The sequence below is a fragment of the Mesoplodon mirus genome (genome assembly GCF_964341445.2).
Source record: "Mesoplodon mirus genome assembly, chromosome: 13".
Classification (NCBI taxonomy): Eukaryota; Metazoa; Chordata; class Mammalia; order Artiodactyla; family Ziphiidae; genus Mesoplodon; species Mesoplodon mirus.
In genome coordinates this window covers 68,760,214-68,788,099 of record NC_138989.1, presented here as the reverse complement: position 1 = coordinate 68,788,099, position 27,886 = coordinate 68,760,214, and the positions used below count along the sequence as shown (strand labels likewise).

Below are 27,886 nucleotides of genomic sequence, written 5' to 3'. Positions count from 1 at the left end.
AAGAAGCACTCATTAACTATTAATGGAATGAGTGAGTGAATGAAGCCAGATACAAGGAAAATACCTGTTTCTGTTGTACCAGAAAGTTCAACTACAAACCATGGAAAGATAAGAAAAGCTTTTAGCATACACTCATCTAATGGTTCATTTAGAAAAGAAGAAAAATATATAAAACTAAACCCAATACACAATATAGAACTTAAAAACAACTACTAAATATGTGTTAAAGGAAAAATTGCTCCAACAACTCTAGAAAATATAATTCTGAAGAGAATAAAGAACACTAATCTTTATCAGCAATACCTGATAAGATTCTGACTTCTGCTTCATTTCCTGTTCTTGAGCTGGCTGGATTCCGGGCTAAGCATCGATAGATTCCAATGTCTCCCAGTTGAAGTCTACTGATTTGCAAGGCTCCAGAGGGCAAGACCACCACGCGGGAGTCGCCCGGGATGGGAGTCAGGTCTTGTTGGTTTTTCTGCCAGTGTATTGTTGGCATCGGCTCCCCAATGACTTCACACTTGAGTAGCACTGTGTCACCCATGAAGGCAGTGACAGATTCTGTCTGGGAGAGGAACCTCAGTGGTCCTAGGAGAAACACAAAGAACAAAGGGTACATCTTTCAGAGGAGGCACAATAGTCACCAAATAAAAAATCACACCTGTATTCTTTTTAGAAAATTGTATTCTACAAAGCATCTTCTCAAAATACATCTCGTCTGCTCTTCACATTTTACCACATTACGTCTGGCCCAAAAGTAGTTTCCGTGACTAAAAAATGATAGAGATGTTGCCATTAACCTCTAGAAGTTGTTTTGTTTTTATTGGGTAATAAAACAGCCTTATAAAAACAAACAAAGCAGGCAAGATCATCCTAATTTTATACATGAGGGAACTGAGGTTCAGAGAAGTGAAATTCCATAAGCATTCACACAGTTACTACAATGTAATCCTGCCAAGGGGACCTGGTTCTTCCAAATTCTCATCCTATGCTCTTACTGTTAGCCAGCTTTGGACAAAGGACTATGAAGTTACGGGGATTTATGAAGGACTGGCCATATGACATAACCTAGCGCAGTTTCAAGAAAGATGAGTCTTATTAACCACCAATTACAGTAAAAAAGAACAATCTTTCATGGGCTGACTCCTTAAGGTAAATGACCATCAGTATTTGCCAGTTATAGCTGTGGTGAAATGAAAAAATGCTTAAGTTGGAATTAGACGAGTTTGTGTTTCTAGTCTGGCTGGGCCACCTACTCTGTGTGAGTCCTTTGGTAACTTGTTTCATTTCTTTGGGCTATAAAATGGGATAGTAGTGAATTCAACAAATACAACTACTATGATGTTCATTTGAAATAACATGTAAAAAAGATGCATCCATATGGATGATTAAGCAAAGGTAGGGGAAAATGAAAAGACAAAAAAATAAACAAACTGGCTATCACTGAGCATGAAGGATGGTGAGAGAGAAGCCTCCTCCCTCATGATGCTGTATGTGAGAAGGGTAGAAGATATTTGGAGCCTGCCCTCTTGAACCCCCTTTTATGAACAGATGGATATTTGTGACCCTAGTTCTTTGACCGTGGAAACATTTTTTGTGATTACAAACAAACATATTTGAATGAATTATGTCACTATTGATGGATCATTGGCAATTTTACTTTCTAGAGTTAATCCAATTAAATAATTTTAATTTCTTGATTTGTGTTCATCACAGTTATATTCCAATATTTTAATTTTACTGGAATTGGTTTCCCTGTATGTGCATTTCACAATAAAATTTGATTCATTCATCAGTTTGGGTTTCATGTCAAGTTTTTCTGATCATATTTGCATTACTGCGATTTTTATTTTATAGATCTATTATAAGTAGGTCAAAGTTTCCTAGGTCTCAGCTTAAATTTTGTCAAGAAACTTTCTACCAATATTTAGTCAATAAAAAATTCTAATGTGTTCAGTTTTAACTACTGTTAGGTTTATTTGGGGTCCATTAATTCTCACAAACCTAACTTTCCCTATAATGTGATATAATTTTTGCTGGAGTAAAAAGGGCAAAGGCAAAGTGACCTAGGTTAAAACATCATAATTTAATATGAGAGACAATCAGAAATGCTGTAGAGAAGTCTCATACCCTAGGCTAAGGGAGCATTTCATGTCCCTTTCAGGGATTAGTCTTTTAAGCCACAGGGTAACTGAATCTATGAAAAAGGAAATTACATCAGTATCACATACGGAAGAGATTTAAGTTGCCAAAGATGGTCTACCACTCACTACCGCCACACTCATAAACAGACCTACAGACCAGGAGATGTGACATCATGGTTTAGCAAGGACAGTTGATTCTAGACCACAGAGAAATATGAATTTTGATGCATATGTTAATTTATCAATGGAAATATATCCTACACTTAGGTATTAAAATTACTCATCTGGAATCTAGATCCATGGAGCTATCTGTCTCAACAGTACAGATGTGTCTACAGTGGGACCAAACCACATGCCTAATTTTACTCTTCTCATTTAGTTAACTGGAACTAATCTATAACTATGCTGGATCAACCACTGAACGAAGACCGAAAGTAATCCATTAACTTGTGCCCTAGCTCATTCTTTAAAGTCCAACTTCCAGGCTGTTTGTAGCGTATAATCTTGAGTGTATTCAAAAGAAGCCACATTAATCTACTACTGATTGGCTTTGGTATGGATTTAAAGCATATACTTGAACAGCGAATGGTTTATATATACTACACAAGGCAAATCTGCAATGAGTAGTGTCCAGATGTTGTGACGGTTACATACGTCAAGATATTTTTCACATACGTTTCTGACTTGTTTCCTTAATAGTTTTTTTCTTGGTCTTCACATCCCTAGCATTTTATTTTATAGTTAAGGAAACACCGTTGGGAGTAATTTACCCACACATATAAGTTATACATTTTACACAGAGGTGGTAAGAATAAAATATTTTTGATAAGTTGATAAAATATCTGGATACTTCTATATATTCAGATATATGGTCCTGTACAAGTTACATACACTGGAAAAAATTCTAAATATGTATTTTACATCTGAATGTCTGTGGTATTCACAAAATTCACCTAAAGAGTTCTAGAGCATAGAATAAAACATAAAATGAAAGAGTAATTCAAATTGATTCTCAACAGTTGGTTCCTTTATATAAACTTCATCTAGCTGGAAGAATCATAGATGAGGCATGAGATTATATATTAATATAACTGGGCTTAATGGAGTTGGCTATTGTTCCACATGCTTATTCACTATGGTTATTTTAGATCTTAATAAACAGGGGGTTGGAATTACCTCTTACTTACAATTTAATGATGCAATGTTTGAAAACTTCAAATAGTTGATTATTTGATATAGTGAGAAATTATAAACACGATTTGTAGCTTTTTCTTTGTGTCTCTACAAAGGAAACCCAAGCATCAAAAAGAAATTCTAGGTTTACGAGGTTCTATATGGCTTGAATTAATGCTTCCAGTATCTTTGAGCACTCTCATCTCATGGTCGTGCAACAAACCAGCAACAGTATTAAAAGAAGAAGTTATAGGCTATCAACTTAGTACTATATTTTCAAGGCAGAGTATGAGCACCTACTTATGAACATTAAACTCACTGTAACTCATAAGAACTGTAACTCATAAGAAATACAGTACTTTCATAAGTCATTTAATGCTCTAATGCAATACAAAGATACAGGTATAATTTTAACTAGATCTTCATGAAAAATAGCTACCTGCTCATCAAGAGCCTGTTCATGGAAAAAGCCTGGTTCAACTCATTAGATCACATTTGATAGACTGTAATCATAACATGAATGGTATTCTTATCACTACTCTTTTCTTACCTAAATCCATTCTAAACATAGTCAAATGAGGAGCGTTTCTAAATCACCAAAGTTTTTTGGTTTTTTTCACTCAAGAAACTCTAACATTCCATTTTCTAATATTGTCTCATACCCTAAATCCTGGTACCCAAGAATCTAATACAGTGTTCCTTCCAGGCTCATCTTCCACAACTCCTACGAAAGAATTCTTGGATTTATTGAACAGGTCTATACCTGGCTCCCTCTTGATTGTATTTCTCATGAAATTTCCTCTTAAGAAGTATACCTTCTCCCCTAACATCTACCTATCAAATCTGTCATCATTCTTTTTTTTAGATGTTGGGGGTAGGAGTTTTTATTAATTAATTTATTTATTTTTGCTGTGTTGCGTCTTCATTTCTGTGTGAGGGCTTTCTCTAGTTGTGGCAAGCGGGGGCCACTCTTCATCGAGGTGCGCGGGCCTCTCACTATCACGGCCTCTTGTTGCGGAGCACAGGCTCCAGACGCGCAGGCTCAGTAGTCGTGGCTCACGGGCCTAGTTGCTCCGCGGCATGTGGGATCCTCCCAGACCAGGGCTCGAACCCGTGTCCCCTGCATTAGCAGGCAGATTCTCAACCACTGTGCCACCAGGGAAGCCCTGTCATCATTCTTAAAGTACTAAGTCCAAAAAATCCTCTTTTCCTTAGTCTTACTTACCAGAAATCATCTCTTAATCTTTTGAGTTTTTACAGAACTTATAACTTAAGATAGAATGACATAGTTGACTGTATAAATAAAAGGCAGACAAGTGTTTATATGTTTGTATATGTTTTTTCAGTCCACAGAATATATCAAATATTTACTGAAAAAAGAAAAAAACCACAAATATTTACTGAGGTTCCATGTCTAAGTAGACTATTACAAGCATGAAAATTTTGATAACTGCATTTGAGTGTTGGTGTATCACTTTCTAACATACTCTGTGGCAGTTTAGGATGGTGAATAACACATCTGGGTGCCAGATTACCTGGGGGGTCACTTCTCTGCTTCATCATTTAGCCAGACCTTGGTCTTTTTTTTTTTTTTTTTTTTTTTTTTTACAGAATAGAGATGTTCAAGGCCACCTTAAAACCATAAATAGCAACTGATCATCTCTATCCATTAAAAAGATGCCTTTTTCCCTTGGCATCAACCAACTGGGCTGAATTCTAGGATGGGGCTTTTGGTGATTTTAGGAACCAAGTGAACCTTTCTCTTCTCCTTGGGAATGTCCCACTTTTGGACAAGAAAAGACAGGGGTTTTGTTTGTTTGTTTGTTTGTTTTTTCATTGTTGCTCCTTGCCTCCATTTGATATCAGTTGGTAAACAGAGAAATGGTACCAAAACAAAATGAAATGAAAAACCCAAAGAACAAACAGAAAACCCTAAATCATCCCTCAAGGTTGGTCTCAGGGTTTTACATATGACAACATCAATTCAACCCCCACGCAATGTGATTCCTTGGAGAGCTGCTGGATCCAGACCAATGACACAGGAGAGCTGAGTTTTATCACTGACACTATCCTAAGCTCCTTTATAAATTAACTCCTTTAATCCTAACAACAGCTCTTCAAGTATTACTGTCTCCACTTTATAGGTGGAACTGGAAAGGGAAAGAAACTCATTCAAATGTTTACATTATGTATGATGGTTTAAAAAAAGGTTCTGTCCTGAATGATACTTCTTAAAATACCCTATTTCCCCAATCTAAGTGAAAATGTCCCCAAAGGAGTTTTTTTTTTTTTTTTAATATAACAGTACTTCCTGACTCTTCAACTGCCAAGTATCAGCACAATACTAGAAAACTCTGTTTAGTAAGTATATACTGCCCCAGATTGAATTTTTAGAGACAAACTTCAGCCTGAAGTATTGTGCAATTAAAAATAGCACACAAACCTATGCTTGGTTGTTTCCATGGAGGCCTTTCATTATTAGCCTTGGGGAAAGTCTGTTTCCCAGAATGAATTATACTCAAGGTTCCTACCTTCACATCTAGCCTGGCCCAGGATTCTAAGACAGCTGGACTTGTTGGAAGTGTCTCATCCCAGCTAACTGACAGGTTTACACATTACTCGCACCTCTGTACATTAACAAAGACCAGCACCTATTAGTGCGGGGTCAGTTCAGGAACCATAATAAGGAGAGAACACGTTGTTTTACATATGGAAAAATCAGGCACGCATATGTGGGAACTCCATTTTACCCCCTGTCCTAGAAATGATAAACATAGACACATATAACTTAAATTTTATAAGCTACTAATAGTAAAAGTGCCTGGGCTTCAGCATCAGAAATTTTATTGATGTTAACTATCCTAATTACAGTTGTATAATAAGCATTATATGTTGTCACCAAGAGATATATAACCATTATGAGAGTACCGAGGAGAAATGGGTCTCACCCTGTTTATTTCGATTTTTGTAAAGGATACTTCTTAATTCTCTAACACTAATTTTAACACTAAAAGCATTCATTAAGTGTCTATTTATATAGGTTACTTTGTTAAATGTTACTCAAGGCCTGATAAACAGCCATCATTACAATTCTTTTCTAGAACATTTACTCATTATACTAACTATCAAGCGCTTAATTACCTGGGATTTCATAGTACCAACACAGTATCAGAATTCTCACTTCCTCAGAGGGGCCTCCCCCAAATCCAGATAGAACCAATTATTCCTGTATGTCCCCTTTGCAACATTTACTTCAAATATAACTTAACTGTGGAGTTAATTTAATAGCCATCTTCCCAGCTAATCTGTAAATTCCACAAAAGCAGAGCTGGCATATCATCGTCCATCAAATATATGTCTAATGAGAAAGTATGTATGATTGGTCAGATAATTAGTTTAGGCAAATATCCCAGGCTCTTACACAGTGGGAAATCTAGGAAGAAGAACGTAAAGAGAGGGAGAAAACAAGGATTTATTCAGGGAAAGTGAAAAAGAGCGGAGCCTAATAAGCATACAAAGTCAACCCATACAGTCTTTCATTTGAAAAGATTGTGAGGGGGCGGGGGGGGGGGGCGACGTCTAGCGCATCCATGAAAATTTTGTCTCAGGCCCGTAAGTTTAAATTGTGAAACAGTGATATTTCGAATGAGACTTCCCCGTCTTCCTTCAAATCACTGTACCCGGAAACAAAGTTATCAGGGGTCTCAGGACCAGCCCCCACTCAGCTGGGACAGGCAGGGCAATGGCTCCAGCCATCCATCAGGCTCTGGCCAATACAGATTTTTTTCAGGAGCTAGGCACAACCAAACTGTTGGCTGTCACCAGGGCAGTAGAAATGTGAACAGCAAAGCAGCAAACATTTTTCATTTGGGCTTTGCCTTTGTGATGCTAACAAAAATGAGGTAGAAAATCACCATGGCAATGAATGCAAAGCTGCCAAATCTGCAGGGACGTCAAAAGTGTTAGGCTCTGAGAATTAAAATAATGAGAACAATAGTCTCTCCTCTCTCTTCTACCCATGCACACACGCATCACATAGACTAGGAGAAATCTTTCATTCAGATCCAGATAGTCAGAAAGTTTGAATAGCTTAGACATGCACTCTTGTTCATTTAATTCTAAGCTACTTCGCTTTTTAAGCAAAAGTGGAAATAAAGCATTCCAGGTTTATGCCAGGACTCTCCTCCTCCACCTGGGAGGCCTCTCCTCCACCCACAATACCCTCAGACTGGGCCTATTCCTTCTTTTAAATTTTAATCTCAAAATGGCACATTCTTCTGATTTGCCCTCTGGCCTCTTTGGCAGACTATCAGGGTCCACATCTCCTCCTATGGAAGGTCTAATTATTAAGTAATTAAAGTTCATTTAATAAAAATAGACTTATCAATTGGGGGACAGACCTTGGGATTGGAAATCTCTCTTGCTTTTAAATATTCAGCAGTGTGGTAATATCCTGTAACTGCCAGAGGAGAGCTGAAGTAAATGCTTTGTTTGCTCCAAATTAATGCTTCCCAGCCACCTCCCTTCAAAGCCAGACCTTGTTTGCCCCCTTTTAATTTTCAAATTAGCTCAGGGGAAGAGAATAGACATAATCCAAAGAGAAGTTTTCTAGATTTGGTTGCTTTTCAGAAGCCAGAAGACCAATAAAGGGTTCTTAGAATATGTTATAAGCATATATCTTTTTTTTTTTTTTTTTGCGGTACGCGGGCCTCTCACTGCTGTGGCCTCTCCCGTTGCGGAGCACAGGCTCCGCATGCGCAGGCTCAGCAGCCATGGTTCACGGGCCCAGCCGCTCCGCGGCATGTGGGATCTTCCTGGACCGGGGCACGAACCCGTGTCCCCTGCATCGGCAGGCGGACTCTCAACCACTGCGCCACCAGGGAAGCCCTATAAGCATATTTCTGTATTTCCCTCTGAGAGTTATCATTTCCCTCCTTATGTTTTCCCCCAGGTTTTTGTTTTTGTTTTAGCAACTTCATTTTCACTGGTGAAATTACAGACTCCTAGGTAGTTGGTTAAAGAGCCATGGCTGGAATGTGGCATTGCAAAACAAGTCTAGGAAGTGTGTCTGTCGGGTACCGGCCACACTCCTTCAGTGTGTGATCTTATAAGAAACATCCATGTGGCCAATTAGTTGAACTCAGAAGGATGTAACAGAAGAAGTGTGAAAGGGAAAGAAAACTGTAGGCAAATTACACAGTCAGTTTGTCTGTCCAGCTCTGCAAGATTAGCAGCAAATAATGAACTCATTTCCTTGGCAAAAAATAGTCAATGAGAAATGTCATCACATAAATCTTTTTCAGAATCATGCTTGGGGTCTGTTCAATATAAATACTCTAAAGGGCTGGTATTTTCCCAGATCTCTGAAACCTGATTATACATAAGACTTAGAACCAAGTGGTCATTTTGGGACTCCTGTGAGTGATCAAGAGCCAGTGTGAATGCAGATCTATCCCTAATCTCATCAAGTAGCCTTGCTAGGTTCTTGGCCTTCAAATCTATGGAGCAGCAATTCCGGATTCTCCAAGTCACCCTTCTTAATAACATCCTTATGGCCTCTGGTAGCCAATGTGACACCTTTATAAGAATTGGAAAAGGGTGCCATCTTTGAAGGGATGAGTTTAGAAAGGTACCCCATGGGATTGGCTAGCAAATCCAGAGCTGGATTTCAGGCCCCACCTAACCTTCCCCTGGAGATTGTTTTCAGATATGAACTACACCCACATACTAACAACTCTGCTGGCATCTCTTGACTTCATTATCTGCAATCAGTCAAGAATGATTGGTCTTGGCCCATCCACGTCTTTTGTTAACACCAGGGTCAAACAGAAGCAGATTCTGGAAGCATTTTTCTGGGTAGCATGTTAAAAGCTTTTTTTTTTTTTTCATCCTTCTGAGCTATTATACAACATATATTTCCCAGCACAAGATTAAATAATGAAGTGAGCTTTACCACCTCTTCTGCAAACTCACATGATATTGTCCTCCTGGAGAGAGATTCTTCATAAAATCGAATCAAATTATATTGAACATCAATGCCATTACTGTACATGAAGGTTAAAATAGAATCCTTCTTCAAGGAAGAGCTAGATGGCATCCCCTGTACAGTGGCAGCTACATTTTCTCCTGCCTGTATCACCATCTCTTTGATGACTGAAACTAGCCTTTTACCTGTATATATGTATTAAGCCAAATGGAAACTCATTCTCATAATGCAGACCAAACAGGAGTTGTTTGTTCGCTTGTTTTACTTTACGGTAAGATTTTCTATAGGAATTCTTTGAAGGACAAACTTCTAATGTAGAAAAATGTTCATCAGTAATCAAAAACTGAAAATAATATAGCACTTTAGCCTATTAAGGTTGCAATGATTTCAAAAAATTATGAACAGTAATTCTGAAAGCATGAGTTGATATGCTACCTTTGAAAAGCGATTTGTCAATGTGCGTCATAATAATTTAACCCAAGAACTCCACTTCTAGGAATCTTTCCATAAATATATGAAGAAAAAGGTTTTATATATATACATAGATACATATATATACACGCACACACAATTATTCAGTACAGCATTATTTAAAATAGTGAATATAAAAAGTAAATAAATAAATCCCCCCCAAAATAAATAAAAAAGAAAAGAGTGAACAATAGAAAATGCGCTAATTGTACAATTGGTGATTTCTTAAGCAAATTATGGTATATCCACTGTACTTAACATTATATGGCCATATAAAATTATGTTAATAAATATTTTTTAAAGGGAGAAAGTTATTTTTCTCATTTTTTTCTAAAACAAGCACATCTTAAAATATACAAAAGGATATTTTGCTAATGATTCTAACCCTCTTTTCAGTGTATTCTATTCAGTGTGAATTGTAAAAAAAACTATTCAGAGTATATCGATTTCATGAAGAGATGTTTACCTCCACAGGCTTTGATGATAACTCTATTGTCATTCTCTACTCTGCAGATAAAATTCTTATTACAAAACCTGAGATTGTTTTATAATCAATAGTTATGAATAGTTTTACAGAATTCAGTCTCAGGCTTTCCATCAAGCTTAAATCGCATTACGCATGGCTAATGAATGGTCACGACATTCATGAAAGTTGATTATGAATGTGGCTAATATCTGTTAGGCCTTCTTATAAATTGTGCTTAATTCAAGGCAAGCAAATCATCCAAATAACAGAAAAGCAAGCTCTTAAAGTTGTATGATATTTTGTTTCACATCATATAACTGTCACCAGCCCTTCCCTACTTTATCTATGTTCTCCTGATAACCCTGCCACAAAGCTCTACCAGCACTGATTATATCATCTTATGGGAATTTCCAAAGTATGCTTTCATTCACTTATTCAGTCAGTCAATGTTGTGGCTAATTTTATTTGTGGATGTAAGTAGGCCATGGGGTGCTAAGATTTTTGGTTAAACATTATTCTGGGTGTATCTGTGAGGGTGTTTCTGGATGAGATTAACATTTAAATCAGTACATTGAATAAAGCAGACTGTCCTCCCCAATGTGGGTAGGGCTCATCCAATCCATCGAAGGCCTGAAGAGAACAAAAAGGTGGAGTAAGAGAGGATTCATTCTCTCTGCCTGACTTTCTTTGAGCTGGGACATCAGGTTTCTCATGCCTTCAGACTGGGACTCGAACTGGAATTTACACCGTCTGCTTTACTGGGTCTCCAGCTTGCCAAATGCAGGAGGACTTCTCAGCCTCCATAATCACGTGAGTTTCTCTGGAGAACTTAGACTAATACAATCAGTTGACATTTATTGGGCACCTCATATGTGGCAGGCATCATCCTAAATGCCTGAGAAATATAATGATGAACGATCAATGCTAGCTTTTGTCAAAGGGCTTTTCTGGATTTTGGAAGCCTAGAGGAGGAGTGTAAGATTCATATTCATCATATTTCTTGAGTGAAACATGGCAAAGCCCCAATAAAGGGGAGCCCATAAGCAGAAAAACGTGGCAAGAGATTATCCAATGAGTTTCAAAGGTCACTGAAACAAGAATCCATCAGGTTATAACTGTTTCAAACTTTTAATTGAGCATATTATCCAAAGGATTAAATGATCTTCTACCTGTTAATCTATTAACCCAGATGTTTATTTTTCTTATTACCAGTAGCTTTGATTGAATACATACTAGGCACTATATAACGTATAATAATATATATTCTCTACATGGCTGTAAAGGGCCCTACTAAAGTTCCCTGGCAACATTTTTCACTCTCAGTTTGTTAGATAGGATCACCCTCCTTTCAATATAAATGATTTTTTTCCTGTCAAAAATATGTGACTGAATCCTATATTCAAAACTTGTAGACATAGACCAAAGAAAGGAGAAACATAAATGGAACAAGTTTTCAATAAAAGGAGGCAGCGGAGAGAGTAGTTTCAGCTCAATACTTCTATTTCAGTATATAATTAATTAAAGCTTAGCTATTGATAATAGCTAAGATTCACATCAAATACATCAAAAGATTCAATTTTTTCTCTCATAATTCCAGTATTATTTTTTTCTTTTTTTTCCACCAGTATTATTTTTTCTCCCCACAAAATCCATCTGTAACATGAGAATCAAGGAACCCCAGCAGAAATAATCATTTCGATTAAAAACTTCTGGTAAATCTATATAATTTTAATTTTGATTTGGAAGTACCTACTGGGAGAAAATTGGAGCTAATGAAACACATTTGCATGCTGTGCATTTGCACAATGAAAACGGAAAGTCAAAATATGTCTGCTTCATTGCTGAATGTGTATGATTTTCCACCTTCTCTACTAAGACCCTGAGGAAATCAAACTTTTTAAAGAATTACCAAAATTTTGTAGCTTGACCCAGGTAACAAAATATCCCTGATAGAATGAACCGTTCAAATGAAGAAAAAAAAAAAATGTCTGATGCCAAAATTCATGCTTTGGGATTTGTCTCATACTCACCTGAATCAATATCCACCACAAGAATCTGAAGTAGTTATTTATTCCAACATATCTTTCTGTATACCTAATCCCCAGCAATCATCTGGCTGTAGAAGAATGTCAGTAAATTAGAGAATAGTAAATCATCCTTCCTGAAAATCTTTCAGTTGTGGAGTCATTTTCATGGGCCCAGTTGTATCATCTGATACTTGGACTGAGAATAAGGTGGGAAAAGGGCATGCGTGGGCAGTCAGAGATAGATTTTCTTCCCTGCTCCTAAGGGCCCAGGCATGGGGTACAGGTATGTGTGGTAGGAAGTAAAATACTCCTTCAGGATAGCATTAGTCTCAAGTATGAGAGTACTTACACACTTTTTATAGAACCAGGAATAACATGACTTCCAAGCTTGTTTATGATCTTTCCTGATCTTATGATCGTTGAATATAAAAAGAAGTATTCCTTAAAAAGCATGGTTCAATAAGTAGAAAATGAGCTTTGAAGAGCAGTGGGCCAAGAGGAGCATAGCAAAAGATTACACGGGATATGTCATATAAGACAGATAATTCAGACACCTTATACCATCTTGGTAAGTTTGTATTTCATTTCAGTTACATTGAGACGTTATTAAGGAACTTTGATCACGGAAATTACATGACTGGATATACATTTTTTGAAGACCATTCTTGTTGCTATGCAGAGGATAGTTAGTGGGGGTAGGTCAGAGGTGAAGGCAAGAGGGAAAGCAGGAACCTCACAAACTTAACAGTAGTCAAAGTGAAAGAAAACTGGGTTTGTTTTGGGAAAGACAGTGTCGTGCTAGCAGCCTTTTGACTCCCCCCACTGGGCCTGGAACACTTGCTTACCAAGGAATAAAAAGCTCACATAACCTGTGCTGGCCTATCACCTTGTGTGAGGATATCTTTCCATTTCTTACTCAATGAATGTTCCTTTGTTCTGATTAGGTGTGTAGGTCATTGACCCTCAGGCACATCCCCCATCTTCAGTATTTCAAACTCCACAGCAGGGTTTTTGGTTTTTTTCTACTGTGGTGCAGAGGGGTGCAGGTAGACTGATTGCCCTGCATCAGCTTTGTGGGGGACACTCTGACCATGGGGGAACACTGCCCACTACTGGAGCTGAACTTGCTCTGTTTTTTCTATGTGAATAAAGCATTGTTCCAGCCAGTGCTTGGCTGTGTTGTTTTCCTTGGCAATTCTGATACCAAGACACAGTGGACAGATGTGTCTGGAATCCTCCCCTGAGATTGATAACAGGTGCACAATGCTCTGTTCCACAGCTTGGGAAAGTGAGATAACAGTGAGAACAGAGAAAAAGAGAGATGCTAAATATATTCTGAGGCATAATCATAGGACCTGTTGAAGGTTGAGTGTGGGTTGTGAGGGAAAGGGATGGATCAAGAATGAGCCCTGGTAATTCAAAAAGAGTCGTGTACCACAATGTTCATTGCAGCTCTATTTACAATAGCCACGACATGGAAGCAACCTAAGTGTCCATCGACAGATGAATGGATAAAGAAGATGTGGCACATATATACAATGGAATGTTACTCAGCCATAAAAAGGAATGAAATTGAGTTATTTGTAGTGAGGTGGATGGACCTAGAGTCTGTCATACAGAGTGAAGTAAGTCAGAAAGAGAAAAACAAATACTGTATGCTAACACATATATATGGAACCTAAAAAAAAAAAAAATGGTTCTGAAGAACCTAGGGGCAGGACAGGAATAAAGATGCAGATGTAGAGAATGGACTTGAGGACATGGGGGAGGGGGAAGGGTAAGCTGGGACGAAGTGAGAGAGTGGCATGGACATATATACACTACCAAATGTAAAATAGATAGCTAATGGGAAGGAGCTGCATAGCACAGGGAGATCAGCTCTGTGCTTTGTGACCATCTAGAGGGGTGGGATAGGGAGATACAAGAGGGAGGGGATATGGGGATATATGTATATGTATAGCTGATTCACTTTGTTATACAGCAGCAACTAACACACCATTGTAAAGCAATTATATTACAATAAAGATGTTTAAAAAAAAGAAAGAAAAGAAGGTACTGTCAGTGTGTCAAGTTATATACTCATTATATAGACTGTAGTTACTCTTCAATTATTATATATTCAACTGTTTCTGGATTATAGTGTTTATGGCTCCTCCTTCAACTTCTACATATTACTTACCTGAAAGAGCCTCAATTCTCTGATTCACTAGAAATACCTATGTTGACTCTGGAAAGAGTGTTATATTCTCAATAGTTTGTTGATTACAGCTGCCGAAACTTGGTCTGGAGCTTGTGTTAATTCATCATAAACAATTTCAAATGTGATTATTACTTCTTAAGTCTCTATCTTTGTACATTTTATAGGAGTTTTTCTAAATAAATAACAACGCTAATTTAAAAAAAAAAAAAAGAAAAGAGCCCTGGTCTGGTTTCCAAATAAAATGTTTAGGCTGTTGGGTAAGGGATTTTGGCTTTGGGTTAAGTGGGTATATGTGGTGGTTTGAAGGAAACAAGAAGAAAACACACTAGAGTAAGAGATGTGATCTTAAAACTAGAACAAGAGTAAGAGATAAGGAAATTACTGGCTCTCAAGCTCTGAATCTCAAAGTTGAAAGGATTAGAGTTAATCGTCAAAGTTCTTTCCATTTGTAAAATTATATAACCCTGTGACTCTGTGTTTCAACAACTTAATATGTGGCCAGACCTTACAATCATCCACCAACACTTAACAAAACTAATATGATAGAAACTGTGAATCATTGGATTTACAGAAGTAAATAAAGCATTCCCCATCACTGCCCTAATGGAGCTGCCAGTCTAGTAGAGATACAGTGCTCATCAGACAACATTTATCACAGAGACACTTAAAAGGGATTTAAAAACAAGCTTGGAGGTTTATGGTAAGAGAGGAGCCCATAACGTTTGCCCAGTATTGCAAAAACTGACCAACTCAAGTTAATATGAACAACTCTTATTCCTTTGTTTATAATCACAAGTGAGCTACCTTGTTGTTTATTGAGCTTTCTCATTAATTTAGTCACTCAATTTATTTTGGCTCTGTAGATAAAACTCTTGTTCTCAAAGGCTATCTAAACTATTATTATTTTTAAGGCATATAGCTTCTCAACAAAGAGAAGATCAAAAGTACAAGTTTAAATAGCTAGATTTATCCTAAGTTTTGCAAAGTTCTTTGTATTCACTTTGAATCAAATTTTGCTTTCTTTGAAGCAAACTCTTATGTATTCTGCTCTCCTCTTGGCCGCAGCATTTGAGGATTTGAGACAGTCTTTAGAGTGATTTACAGATACTACTTCTGTATAAGAGTGGTGTTTGAGACACAGATGACAGCTTATTGTAATCTCTATTCATCCTTTCGGGAAATATTCTACTGAATTTAGTCTTACATCTAGAAACATTTCTTAAGATACCAATGGAGTCCATCAATCTTAAGTCCCTTATGAGTATGGTGAGGTGCATCTTTAAAGCAATTTCTCACTACTAAACTTACAAAGGGTTAACCTGATTTTATTGGGAATCTCAGAATACAGCATTATTTCTCAAATTTCTTATCAGATATAGTGAGTATTTTTTCTTGGGTTTATGAAGTCATTCACTCTCCATCTCTATCTCCTATAATTCTCCTTTAGTAACCATATGTCCTATTATATAACTGATCTTCTCACTGAGCTTCTGAACATGGCTTTATACTCTCCCATCTACCTGTTCAGCTTTGCCACCCCTCTGCTCTCCACCCACCTGTCTGATTCCTTTGCTTTTTCATACTTTATGAGGGCTGACCCTTATCTGGATTTGTTTACCATTCTATCCTAGGTGCCTGGTTCTTAGTAGCCACTCAATAAATATCTGCTGAATGCACAAGTATCTGAACCCAACTCAATCTTTGAGATCCAAGTCAAATCTGTTTTCCCTTTTCTTCTCTGATATCTCATCAAATATATTCTCATTGGCACTCACTTGGCAATCCTCCACCATTCACTGGTATCATTATCATATTTTCATACATCTCTTCTATTCAGTTAAATTTTAGTTTGCTCAAGGATAGAAATATTGCTCTATGTTTCTGTGAATATTCAAAGGTCAGTGTCTCCCATGGTGAAAACATCAAATAATACCCTTGTTTTAAGTTGGATCACATTGAGGAGCAATTACTTTTGTTTTGCCCATTTATTCAAAGGGCCATCTGTTAAGAAAACTCTAAAATAGTTAGCTTCACTTGATTTATTTCATCTTAAAGTTTGAGAATATTTTAATGGTGGCCTCAATTTATGGGAAAGTCTCATTATTGCAATTCAGAACTTACAACTTCTAATAATTTAGACCCTAAGGATTTGGACTATCTTTGAGCCAGCTATCAAGAGAAGATTTTGTAAGCAAAGTAATTGACAAACACGATTTACAGTACAGTCTACATTTTTTTAAAGTGAATTCTCCCGATACTGAAATGTAGGACTTGGTTTTGCATTTTTTACCCCACTTATCAATCCCTGCTTTACAGTGACAGCTTTCATGTCAGTCTACACATTTGTCCAAAAGTAACCTGTAAGCTACCTGAAAGTAAGAATAAGCCTTCAATTCCTTCAGCATCTCTTCTGCCCAGCACAGTGCCTTTGCAGTAGTATGGGGTTAATGGTTATTGGGCAATTAATTATTAAAAGCCTGATTTTTCATCTGTATTCCTTCTACAGTATTTCTATCCTCCAATAATCATTACAAACATTTCCAGAATTCTCAAATGAATATGAAGATATACAAATATTAGGTTCATCACTTAAGGCTGAAAGAGGCCTTAGAGATGAAACAAATATAATCATTTCATTTTATGGAAAAATGTGTTAAATATACAAAATTAATATTTTACCCCATCTTCAATTTATTTTTTCCAATTTTTATATATTAGAGGTTGTATATATCTGAGTATATGTCTATATGTGCTATATATATATACACACACACACATACATATACCCACACACATATATATGGGCATGATTAGTAAATATTCATACATGTGCTTATGTATATATGTGTGTATAGATATAGATACAGATACATAAGAGTATGTGCATATATGTATACTTATATATGTGCAACTGTAGTCAAATATATACATGTATTTCAAGTGAATGTGTGTATACAAACACATACATTTACTTCACATATATTCCTACAAAGATATATAGTTGGTTATTAAACAAGTGGAGAATTAATTGGGTAAAGTGATCATATTATCATACTGCATCATTTCTAGTTGTTAAAAAGTAATTTTATCTTAAATAACTGAATGATTAAGAAAAGTTCTTTTTCACTATTATTACATGTGTATGCATTTTCCCTTTATAAAACATAACATTTTCCATATTTGTTTCTCTCCACTAAGTTTTTCAGGTTATCAAAACTTAGATCCCAAGAATAAGCTGACTCCAGTTTTATCATTTAGAGAAATGCTAATAGCCTTATAAATCCTGAACTTGTCCATAATACAGATTTTTTAAAATATGAATCAGACTTATCAGAGAAGACACCTTATTATTCACACCAAGCTGAACTGCTAATTTTCAGAGAAAAATGCACCTGTGGAAAAAGAAAATATATCTTTAAACTGCATTATCCACTGACAGGACCACATACTGTTTTGTCCTTGTTGTTAATACAGAAATCAGAGGGTGTAAATCTCTTCATCTTCCTGTCAGCACTTGTGGCCAGGGTGTTAATGGCTTGTAGCCAGGAAGGTGCATGGGTTTACAGCCAATCAGCAATGAAACAATTTAATCAGCTTTTCAAAATGGAGTGCAAGTTGAGGAGGTAGGGGAGCTCAGTGCTAATGCATTTAGATGGAAACATATTTTAAATCTCTGATTAAAACAAGGGACAAGAGATCTTAATCCTTTGTGATATAAAGTGGGTAGAAAGAGACCCTTTTCATTTATTAAGTGGTATACTAATTTTACTGATTGAAAATAAATTATCAGCATCTGAACAGATTTCTTTTCTAAGGCTAAACCCAGACTCCCCCTGCCAAGATGAAAGTACTCTATGCATCTTCAGAGAGAAGCATCAGAAAAGCCTCCTGCTTGGAAAAACCAACATTTCTAAGAGCAGATGCTTTGGTCTGGTACGGAGGCTGCAAAATGTTTAATTATGAGACAAACTGGATTGAGAAATCATGACCACATGAATGATGACCAGTAACAGTTGGATGAACTATACAATGAGGCTATGAAATGTACCTTTTGACATTCTTGAGGGGAGAAAAAAGAAATAGGAAGTTGAGACAATTGCCTAAAATATCTTGGGAAAGATATACTCTGGTATCCACAAGGGTTGTATTATAAAAGCATTAAAGTTGTAAGCAATTTATTCACACACTTGTCAATGAATGAGAGAGAAAATGATCATTATGGACAAGATCTAAAAATAAATGTTAATACAATTAGTGTCTTTAAATCTTAACTGCATAGTACTAAACCCTGAGCATCTCTGCCTTTTGCTGGAACTACCTCTTTTCAGCTAAGATCACACGGGCAGAGAAAACACAATACAAAGCATTAAGCAACACAAAGGGTAGAAAATAACATGCTTAACTCTCCACTTCTACAAATAAATACTAATGCCAACTTTAAAAAAATCACTGATGAAGTTTTTCCAAAATGCTAGGAGAAGAGATAGTACCATAAAAAATTAGCCTACATTAATTAGGCCTAAACGTTGCAGAGTGAGAACAAGATTTAGATAAAAGCATAAGTAATCTACAAAGTCTTAATTGGAGATGAAACTCAAGAGTCTGGCTTGCAATACTGGCTGCAAACTGCTGTCTGACTCAAAATCTTGTCTTTCTTTTATTTAACACAGGCATGGTCTCACACATTTGCCATGGCTGCTCCATTCCAAGCAAGTCCTGCTCCTTTTGAACTAGGATAGCCTACAAGGACAACAACATCTTGAAGCAGAAAGTCTGTAGCAAAGGTCAGCAAACCATATAGTCTGTGGGCCAAATCTGGTCTGCCACCTGTTTTTGTAGGGCTCCCAAGCTAAGAATGGTTGAACAAGAGCAAAAAAAAAAAAAAAAAAAAAAAATCCATGATGTGAAAATTACATAAAATTCAAATATCTATAAAACAAAGCTTTATAGATCTATCTATAAAGTGTTATATATGGATCTATAAAACAAAGCTTAACTGGAACATAGCCACGTACATTTCTTGACCTATTGCCTATGGCTGCTTTAAAGCTACAGTGGAAGAGCTGAGCAGTTGTGGCAGAGATTATGTGACCTGCAAATCCAGAAGTATTTACTATCTGGTCCTTTAGAGAAAAAAAAAAACAAGTTTGACTCCTTGTCCATGGTCATGTTAACTCAGGAGTTCTAAATTAACTAGGCAATTTCATGTACAGCTGGTCAATGCGGTTGGGAGAATAACCTACCCATCTGGCATATTTGACCTATGTGAACAAATCACACAAAAATGATCCATTAATACCTTAACATTCCATGTAGGCACAGCCCCAGAGGGCACTTGCTCACTTCAAATACAACTATTATGAAGAAAAATAAAGGAGATGAAAGGAAAACGAAGCAAGGGTTTATGAAACAGCTTTTTTTCCACTTTCTTTTTGGCCCAATCATATTTCTACAACTACTTAGCTAATAACAAGTAATATAGCATTTATTATATCAGGAATGGAGGAATTTCCAGAACCTTGCATTAGAGAAGTTTAAGCAAGGGAGCCTTTTCAGTACCATTCCCTCCAAACTGCAATCAACATGATTTTTTTTAGCTTTTCTTCCTAAGTTTTCTGTGTGAAATAAATGCAAGATAGGATTAGAAAATGATGAGTTTGTGTCTGGGTGTGTAAGAAGTTCTACCTTAAAATAGTTTTGTTTCTGCCAATTATTCTACTTATATTCCCATGGATTGGAATTTTTAAGACCAATTCCTTTGGAGGTGGTACTTTCAGGTATTCTCGTACATTAATCTATTAGTCAACAGGTATTTACCAAGCACCTAATATGTTCCAGAAACTACTCCAGGCATTAAGAAAATAATAATAAGAGTAAAAATTATATACTTTATAATGTATTTATTATAAATTATTATATATATATTATAAATTATATACTTTATAAGTTATTTATTATAAATTATAATAAATAAATTGGTAAAAATAAAGCATGAGAGAAGGGGATGACTATCATGAAAAGAAATAAATCAAGAAAGGGGTTTAAGTGTGTTGGAGCTGGGATTTGTGGCAGTTTTAAACAGGGAGGTCAGGAAGGGCCTCACCTAGAAAAGATCTCAATGATGTGAGAGAGTATGGCCATGAGGTTATGTTAGACAAAACGTGCCAAGCAGAGGGAAACACACATGCAAAGGTTTTAAGGTGGGAGCACCTGGGGGACTGCACATTGATGGTCTATGGAGGATGCAACATTGAATCAATTCCAAAACCTACTTTAAAGGTCTTTCCAGGTGTGCAAGAGAGAGAAAGTCCATAAATGTTTCTAATCCAAAGGAAAAGTGTGCTGTGCTATAAAGAAGAGACACAGATTATAAAGTGCCAGAAGAAAGGGTGATTCTTTCAGGCTCAGAACATAAGAATAGGGTTTCTTGAAGAGTTGAATTTTACAGACTGCTTTTTTGTTTTGCTCTGATCTGTTTTGGGGTTTTTTTTTTTTTTTTTTTTTTTGATTGAGTTAACAGTTCATGTACAATATTATGAGTTACAGGTGTTCAATATAGTGATTCACAATTTTTAAAGGTTATACTCCATTTATAGTTATTAAAAATTATTGTCTATATTCCCTGTATTGTACAATATATCCTTGTAGTTTATTGTATACATAACAGTTTGTACCTCTTACTCCCCTAATGCTATATCACCCCTCCTTCCTTCCCTCTCCCTAATAGTAACCACTAGTTTGTTTTCTATATCTGTGAGTCTTCCTCTTTTGGGTTATAATTTATTGTATTTTTTAGATTCCACATATAAGTGATATCATACAGTATTTTTCTTTCTCTCTGGCTTATTTCATTTAGCATAATACCCTCCAAGCCCATCCATGTTGTTGCAGATGGCACAATTTCATTATTTTTTTGTGCCTGAGGAGTATTGGATTGCACAGACTGCTCTAAAGGATGGCTATGAGGCAGGGTAGAAGGAAGGCAACGCGAGGAAAGCACATGATCAGAAAACACGTGGGCAACACTGTAATCAGTGAGTGGTATACATCTGGTTTGCACTGCACAATGGAGTGGATAAGAGAGAAACATTAGAGACTATGGTGGAAAACCAAAGGGGAAAGGAGTTGGGGAGGGAGAAGGGAGCTAGTGGAAGACCGTGAATGCTGGGGAAGACAGTAGGAGTCTAATCCCATAGACACTTAGGACAAATGAATATTCCACAGCTGTAGATATGGGGTAACATACTCAGGAAACTGTATGTATAATTAACATTATGATTAACATAGCTTTTAAATGCTAAATTGGTGCATGTGTTGAGGTGATAAGGCATGAGGAAATAGGTGCATAGGTAGATAAATAGAAAACAATATTTGCCTCTAAGTTTTTCAGTAATCTCATAACTTTCACTGACCTTATAGAAAACTTCATTATATATCATATTTGACCGAAAAAGACAGATGACCAAATCTTTCCTGAAGTTTTGGCCCCTAAACATCCAGAAACACACACACAACACAGACACACATACAGTCTCTTCCTCTAGACAGGTGGATCTCAACTGGGGGTGGGTTTGCTCCCCCAGGAGACACTGGTAATGTCCATAGACATCTCCCATCTCCTCACTTCCCACTGTAACAACGACGTGCTACAGGCATGTAGCAGGTTAAAGCTAAGGATGCTGCTAAACCTCCCGCAACACCCAGGACAGCCCCTCACAGCACAGAATTATATGGCCCCAAAGTCAGTAGTGCTGAGGTTGATCTAGAACAATCCACATCAAGGCACTAGTTTCAAGAAGAAGTTAGCCAGATCAAATACAGAACATCCAGTTAAATGTTAAGTTTAAATAAATAAGAAGTAAGTTTTTGGTATAAGCATGTCCCATGCACTACTATAGATGTAATTATACTAAAAAATGTTCATTGTTTATCTGATATTAAAATTTAACTGGGCATCCTGGGTTGTTCTGCTGAATCTGGCAAAGATATTCTAAGAAGATGGAGAGTCTGAGACAGATAATAAACTGGCAGGTGAGTATTTTAGGGGCAGCCCAAAACGAAGGCCAGAGGCTATTTTAAAGGGGATGCACAAAGTCCTGAATTTCTAAGGTGTTTAGGTCTTCCTACATCCCTGTTTTGGGGACCACTAGGAACTGACTCACAGACCTCACCCTACACTACTGATTCAGAATCTCCAGTTACAAAGATCCCAAGGGGATTCATAAGTACATTAAAATTTGAGAAGCAATGATCCAGACTATTCCTTCTGTTAGCCATTAAAACACAGAATTAACCCTAGCGATTAAAGGTCTATAATATGGAAATTACCACCATAAAGCTAAGTTCTACAGCCTGAGGAGATACATCTAACGCTTTTTTATAAACTCTAATATCCCATATAAGACTTTCTTAATACCATAATAGTTGAATAATGTACTCATTAAGAATTTATGTATTTATAGGCTAAATTTGGTAAAACTGGTTATTAACATTAAACCCTAGTAAATTAGTAATGCAACTCTAAATGACATTTCACACTGAGAAAAGGAATGTAGACCAGTGCCAAAATGGACCTAAGAAAAGCTACTAAGAATATCAGACTGAGGAACAATAGGCCGGATAAACACCAAGATCCTACTGTGTAGCACAGGGAACTATATTCAATATCCTGTGATAAACCATAATGGAGCAGGAGCTTCAAGATGGCGGAACAGTGAGACGTGGAAATCATCTTCCTCCCCACAAATACATCAGAAATACATCTACATGTGGAACAACTCCTACAGAACACCTACTGAACGCTGGCAGAAGACCTGAGACCTCCCAAAGGGAAAGAAACTCCCCACATACCTGGGTACGGCAAAAGAAAAAAGAAAAAACAGAGACAAAAGAATAGGGACGGGACCTGCACCAGTGGGAGGGAGCCGTGAAGGAGGAAAGGTTTCCACACACTAGAAGCCCCTTCGCGGGCGGAGACTACAGGTGGCAGAGGGGGAAGCTTCGGGGCCACGGAGGAGAGCACAGCAACAGGGGTGCGGAGGGCAAAGAGGAGAGATTCCCGCACAGAGGACCGGTGCCGACAAGCACTCACCAGACCAAGAGGCTTGTCTGCTCACCTGCCAGGGCGGGTGGGGGCTGGGAGCTGAGGCTCCGGCTTTGGAGGTCGAATTACAGGGAGAGGTCTGGGGTTGCCGGCCTGAACACAGCCTGAAGGGGGTTAGTGCACCACGGCTAGCCGGGAGGGAGCCCGGGAAAAAGCCTGGAGCTGAGCCCAGGAAAAAGCCTGGAGCTGCCGAAGAGGTAAGAGACTTTTTCTTCCCTCTTTGTTTCCTGGTGCACGAGCAGAGGGGACTAAGAGCGCCGCTTAAAGGAGCTCCAGAGACGGGCACGAGCCGCGGCTATCAGCACGGACCCCAGAGACGGGCATGAGACGCTAAGGCTGCTGCTGCCACCACCATGAAGCCTGTGTGCGAGCACAGGTCACTATCCACACCTCCCCTCCCGGGAGCCTGTGCAGCCCGCCACTGCCAGGGTCCCGTGATCCAGGGACAACTTCCCCGGGAGAGCGCACGCACGGCGCGCCTCAGGCTGGTGCAATGTCACGCCGGCCTCTGCCGCCACAGGCTCGCCCGGCCTACGTACCCCTCCCTCCCCCCGCCTGAGTGAGCCAGAGCACCCGAATTAGCGGCTCCTTTAACCCCGTCCTGTCTGAGTGAAGAACAGATGCCCTCAGGTGACCTACATGCAGAGGCGCGGCCAAATCCAAAGCTGAACCCCGGGAGCTGTGCAAACAAAGAAGAGAAAGGGAAATCTCTCCCAGCAGCCTCAGGAGCAGCGGATTAAATCTCCACAATCAACTTGATGTACCCTGCATCTGTGGAATACCTGAATAGACAACGAATCATCCCGAACTAAGGAGGTGGACTTTGGGAGCAATGATATATATTTTTTTCCCCCTTTTTCACTTTTTGTGAGTGTGTATGTACATGCTTCTGTGTGTGATTTTGTCTATATAGCTTTGCTTTTACCATTTGTCCTAGGGTTCTGTCTGTCCGTTTTTTTTTATTACTTAAAGTTTTTTTTTCTTAATAATTATTTTTTATTTTAATAACTTTATTTTATCTTCTTCTTTCTTTTTTTTCTCCCTTTTATTCTGGGCCGTGTGGATGACGGACTCTTGATGCTCCAGCCAAGCATCAGGGCTGTGCCACTGAGGTGGGAAAGCCAAGTTCAGGACACTGGTCCACAAGAGACCTCCCAGCTCCACGGCGAAAATCTCCCAGAGATCTCCTTCTCAATGCCAAGACCCAGCTCCACTCAACGACCAGCAAGCTACAGTGCAGGACACCCTATGCCAAACAACTAGCAAGACAGGAACACAACACCATCAATTAGCACAGAGGCTACCTAAAATCATAATAAGGCCGCAGACACCCCAAAACACACCACCAGACGTGAACCTGCCCAGCAGAAAGACAAGATACAGCCTCATGCACCAGAACACAGGCACTAGTTCCCTACACTAGGAAGGCTACACAACCCACTGAACCAACCTTAGCCACTGGAGACAGACACCAAAAACAACAAAAACTACAAACCTGCAGCCTGAAAAAAGGAGACCCCAAACACAGTAAGTCAAGCAAAATAAGAAGACAGAGAAACACACAGCAGATGAAGGAGCAAGGTAAAAACCCACCAGACATAACAAATGAAGATGAAATAGGCAGTCTACCTGAAAAAGAATTCATAATAATGATAGTAAAGATGATCCAAAATCTTGGAAATAGAATGGAGAAAATACAAGAAACGTTTAACAAGGACCTAGAAGAACTACAGAGCAAACAAACAGAGATGAACAACACAACAAATGAAATAAAAAATTCTCTAGAAGGGATCAAAAGAATAACTGAGGCAGAAGAACGGATAAGTGACCTGGAAGATAAAAGAGTGGAAAGAACTACTGTAGAGCAGAATAAAGAAAAAACTATGAAAAGAATTGAGGACAGTCTCATTAAATGCACCAACATTCGAATTACAGGGGTCCCAGAAGAAGAAGAGGAAAAGAAAGGGACTGAGAAAATATTTGAAGAGATTATAGTTGAAAACTTCCCTGATATGGGAAAGGAAATAGTTAACGAAGTCAAAGAAGCACAGAAAGTCCCATACAGGATAAATCCAAGGAGAAACATGCCAAGACACATATTAATCATACTATCAATAATTAAACACAAAGAACAAATGTTAAAAAAAAGCAAGGGAAAGTAACACATAAGGGAATCCCCATAAGGTTAACAGCTGATCTTTTAGCAGAAACTCTGCAAGCCAGAAGGGAGTGGCAGGACATATTGAAAGTGATGAAACAGAAAAACCTACAACCAAGATTACTCTATCCAGAAAGGATCTCATTCAGATTTGACGGAGAAATTAAAAACGTTACAGACAAGCAAAAGCTAAGAGAATTCAGCACCAACAAACCAGCTTTACAACAAATGCTAAAGGAACTTTTCCAGGCAGGAAACACAAAAGAAGGAAAAGACCTACAATAATAAGCCCAAAACAATTAAGAAAATGGTAATAGGAACATACATATCGATAATTATCTTAAATGTAAATGGATTAAATGCTCCAGCCAAAAGACACAGACTGGCTAAATAGGTACAAAAACAAGACCCATATATATGCTGTCTACAAGAGACCCACTTCAGACCTAGGGACACATACAGATTGAAACTAAGGGGATGGAAAAAGATATTCCATGCAAATGGAAATCAAAAGAAAGCTGGAGCAGCAATTCTCATATCAGACAAAAACGACTTTAAAACAAAGACTATTAAAAGAGACAAAGAAGGACACTACATAATGATCAAGGGATCCATCCAAGAAGAAGATATAACAATTGTAAATATTTATGCACCCAACATAGGAGCACCTCAATACATAAGGCAAATACTAACAGCCATAAAAGGGGAAATCGACAGTAACACAATCATAGTAGGGGACTTTAACACCCCACTTTCACCAATGGACAGATCGTCCAAAAGGAAAATAAATAAGGAAACACAAGCTTTAAATGATACATTAAACAAGATGGACTTAATTGATATTTATAGGACATTCCATCCAAAAACAACAAAATACACATCCTTCTCAAGTGCTCATGGAACATTCTCCAGGATAGATCATATCTTGGGTCACAAATCAAGCCTTGGTAAATTTAAGAAAATTGAAATTGTATTAAGTATCTTTTCTGACAACAACGCTATGAGACTAGATATCAATTACAGGAAAAATATACAAACACATGGAGGCTAAACAACACACTACTTAACAACCAAGAGATCACTGAAGAAATCAAAGAGGAAATCAAAAAATACCTAGAAACAAATGACAATGAAAACACAACGACCCAAAACCTATAGGATGCAGCAAAAGCAGTACTAAGAGGGAAGTTTATAGCTATACAAGCCTACTTTAAGAAACAAGAAAGACCTCAAATAAACAACCTAACCTTACACCTAAAGCAAGTAGAGAAAGAAGAACAAAACAACCCCAAAGTTAGCATAAGGAAAGAAATCATAACGATCAGATCAGAAATAAATGAAAAAGAAATGAAGGAAACGATAGCAAAGATCAATAAAACCAAAAGCTGGTTCTTTGCGAAGATGAACAAAATTGATAAACTATTAGCCAGACTCACCAAAAAAAAAAGGGAGAAGACTCAAATCAATAGAATTAGAAATAAAAAAGGAGAAGTAACAACTGACACTGCAGAAATACAAAGGATTATGAGAGATTACTACAAGCAACTATATGCCAATAAAATGGACAACCTGGAAGAAATGGACAAATTCTTAGAAACGCACAACCTTCCGAGACTGAACCAGGAAGAATTAGAAAATATGAACAGACCAATCAAAAGCCCTGAAATTGAAACTGTGATGAAAAATCTTCCAGCAAACAAAAGCCCAGGACCAAATGGCTTCGCTGGCGAATTCTATCAAACATTTAGAGAAGAGCTAACACCTATCTTTCTCAAACTCTTCCAAAATACAGCAGAGGGAGGAACACTCCCAAACTCATTCTACGAGGCCACCATCACTCTGATGCCAAAACCAGACAAAGATGTCACAAAGAAAACTACAGGCCAATATCACTGATGAACATAGATGCAAAAATCCTCAACAAAATACTAGTAAACAGAATCCAACAGCACATTAAAAGGATCATACATTATGATCAAGTGGGGTTTATCCCAGGAATGATACGATTCTTCAATATACCCAAATCAATCAATGTGATACACCATGTTAACAAATTGAAAGAGAAAAACCGTATGATCATCTCAATAGATGCAGAGAAAGCTTTTGACAAAATTCAACACCCATTTTGAAAAAAACCCTCCAGAAAGTAGGCATAGAG

At 37.7% G+C, this 27,886-nt stretch overlaps 1 protein-coding gene across 1 annotated transcript in view; it reads right to left on the bottom strand.

Annotated features, from left to right (window-relative positions):
- The window catches only part of DCC (DCC netrin 1 receptor), a gene marked incomplete at its 5' end in the record, with an annotated part of 1,195,962 nt that overhangs the window by 668,142 nt on the left and 499,934 nt on the right, over positions 1-27,886 (bottom strand). The window contains one exon of the mRNA XM_082640204.1: positions 304-588. Within this exon, the coding sequence (XP_082496330.1) occupies positions 304-588 (285 nt within the window). The remainder of the gene's footprint in view (positions 1-303; positions 589-27,886) is intronic.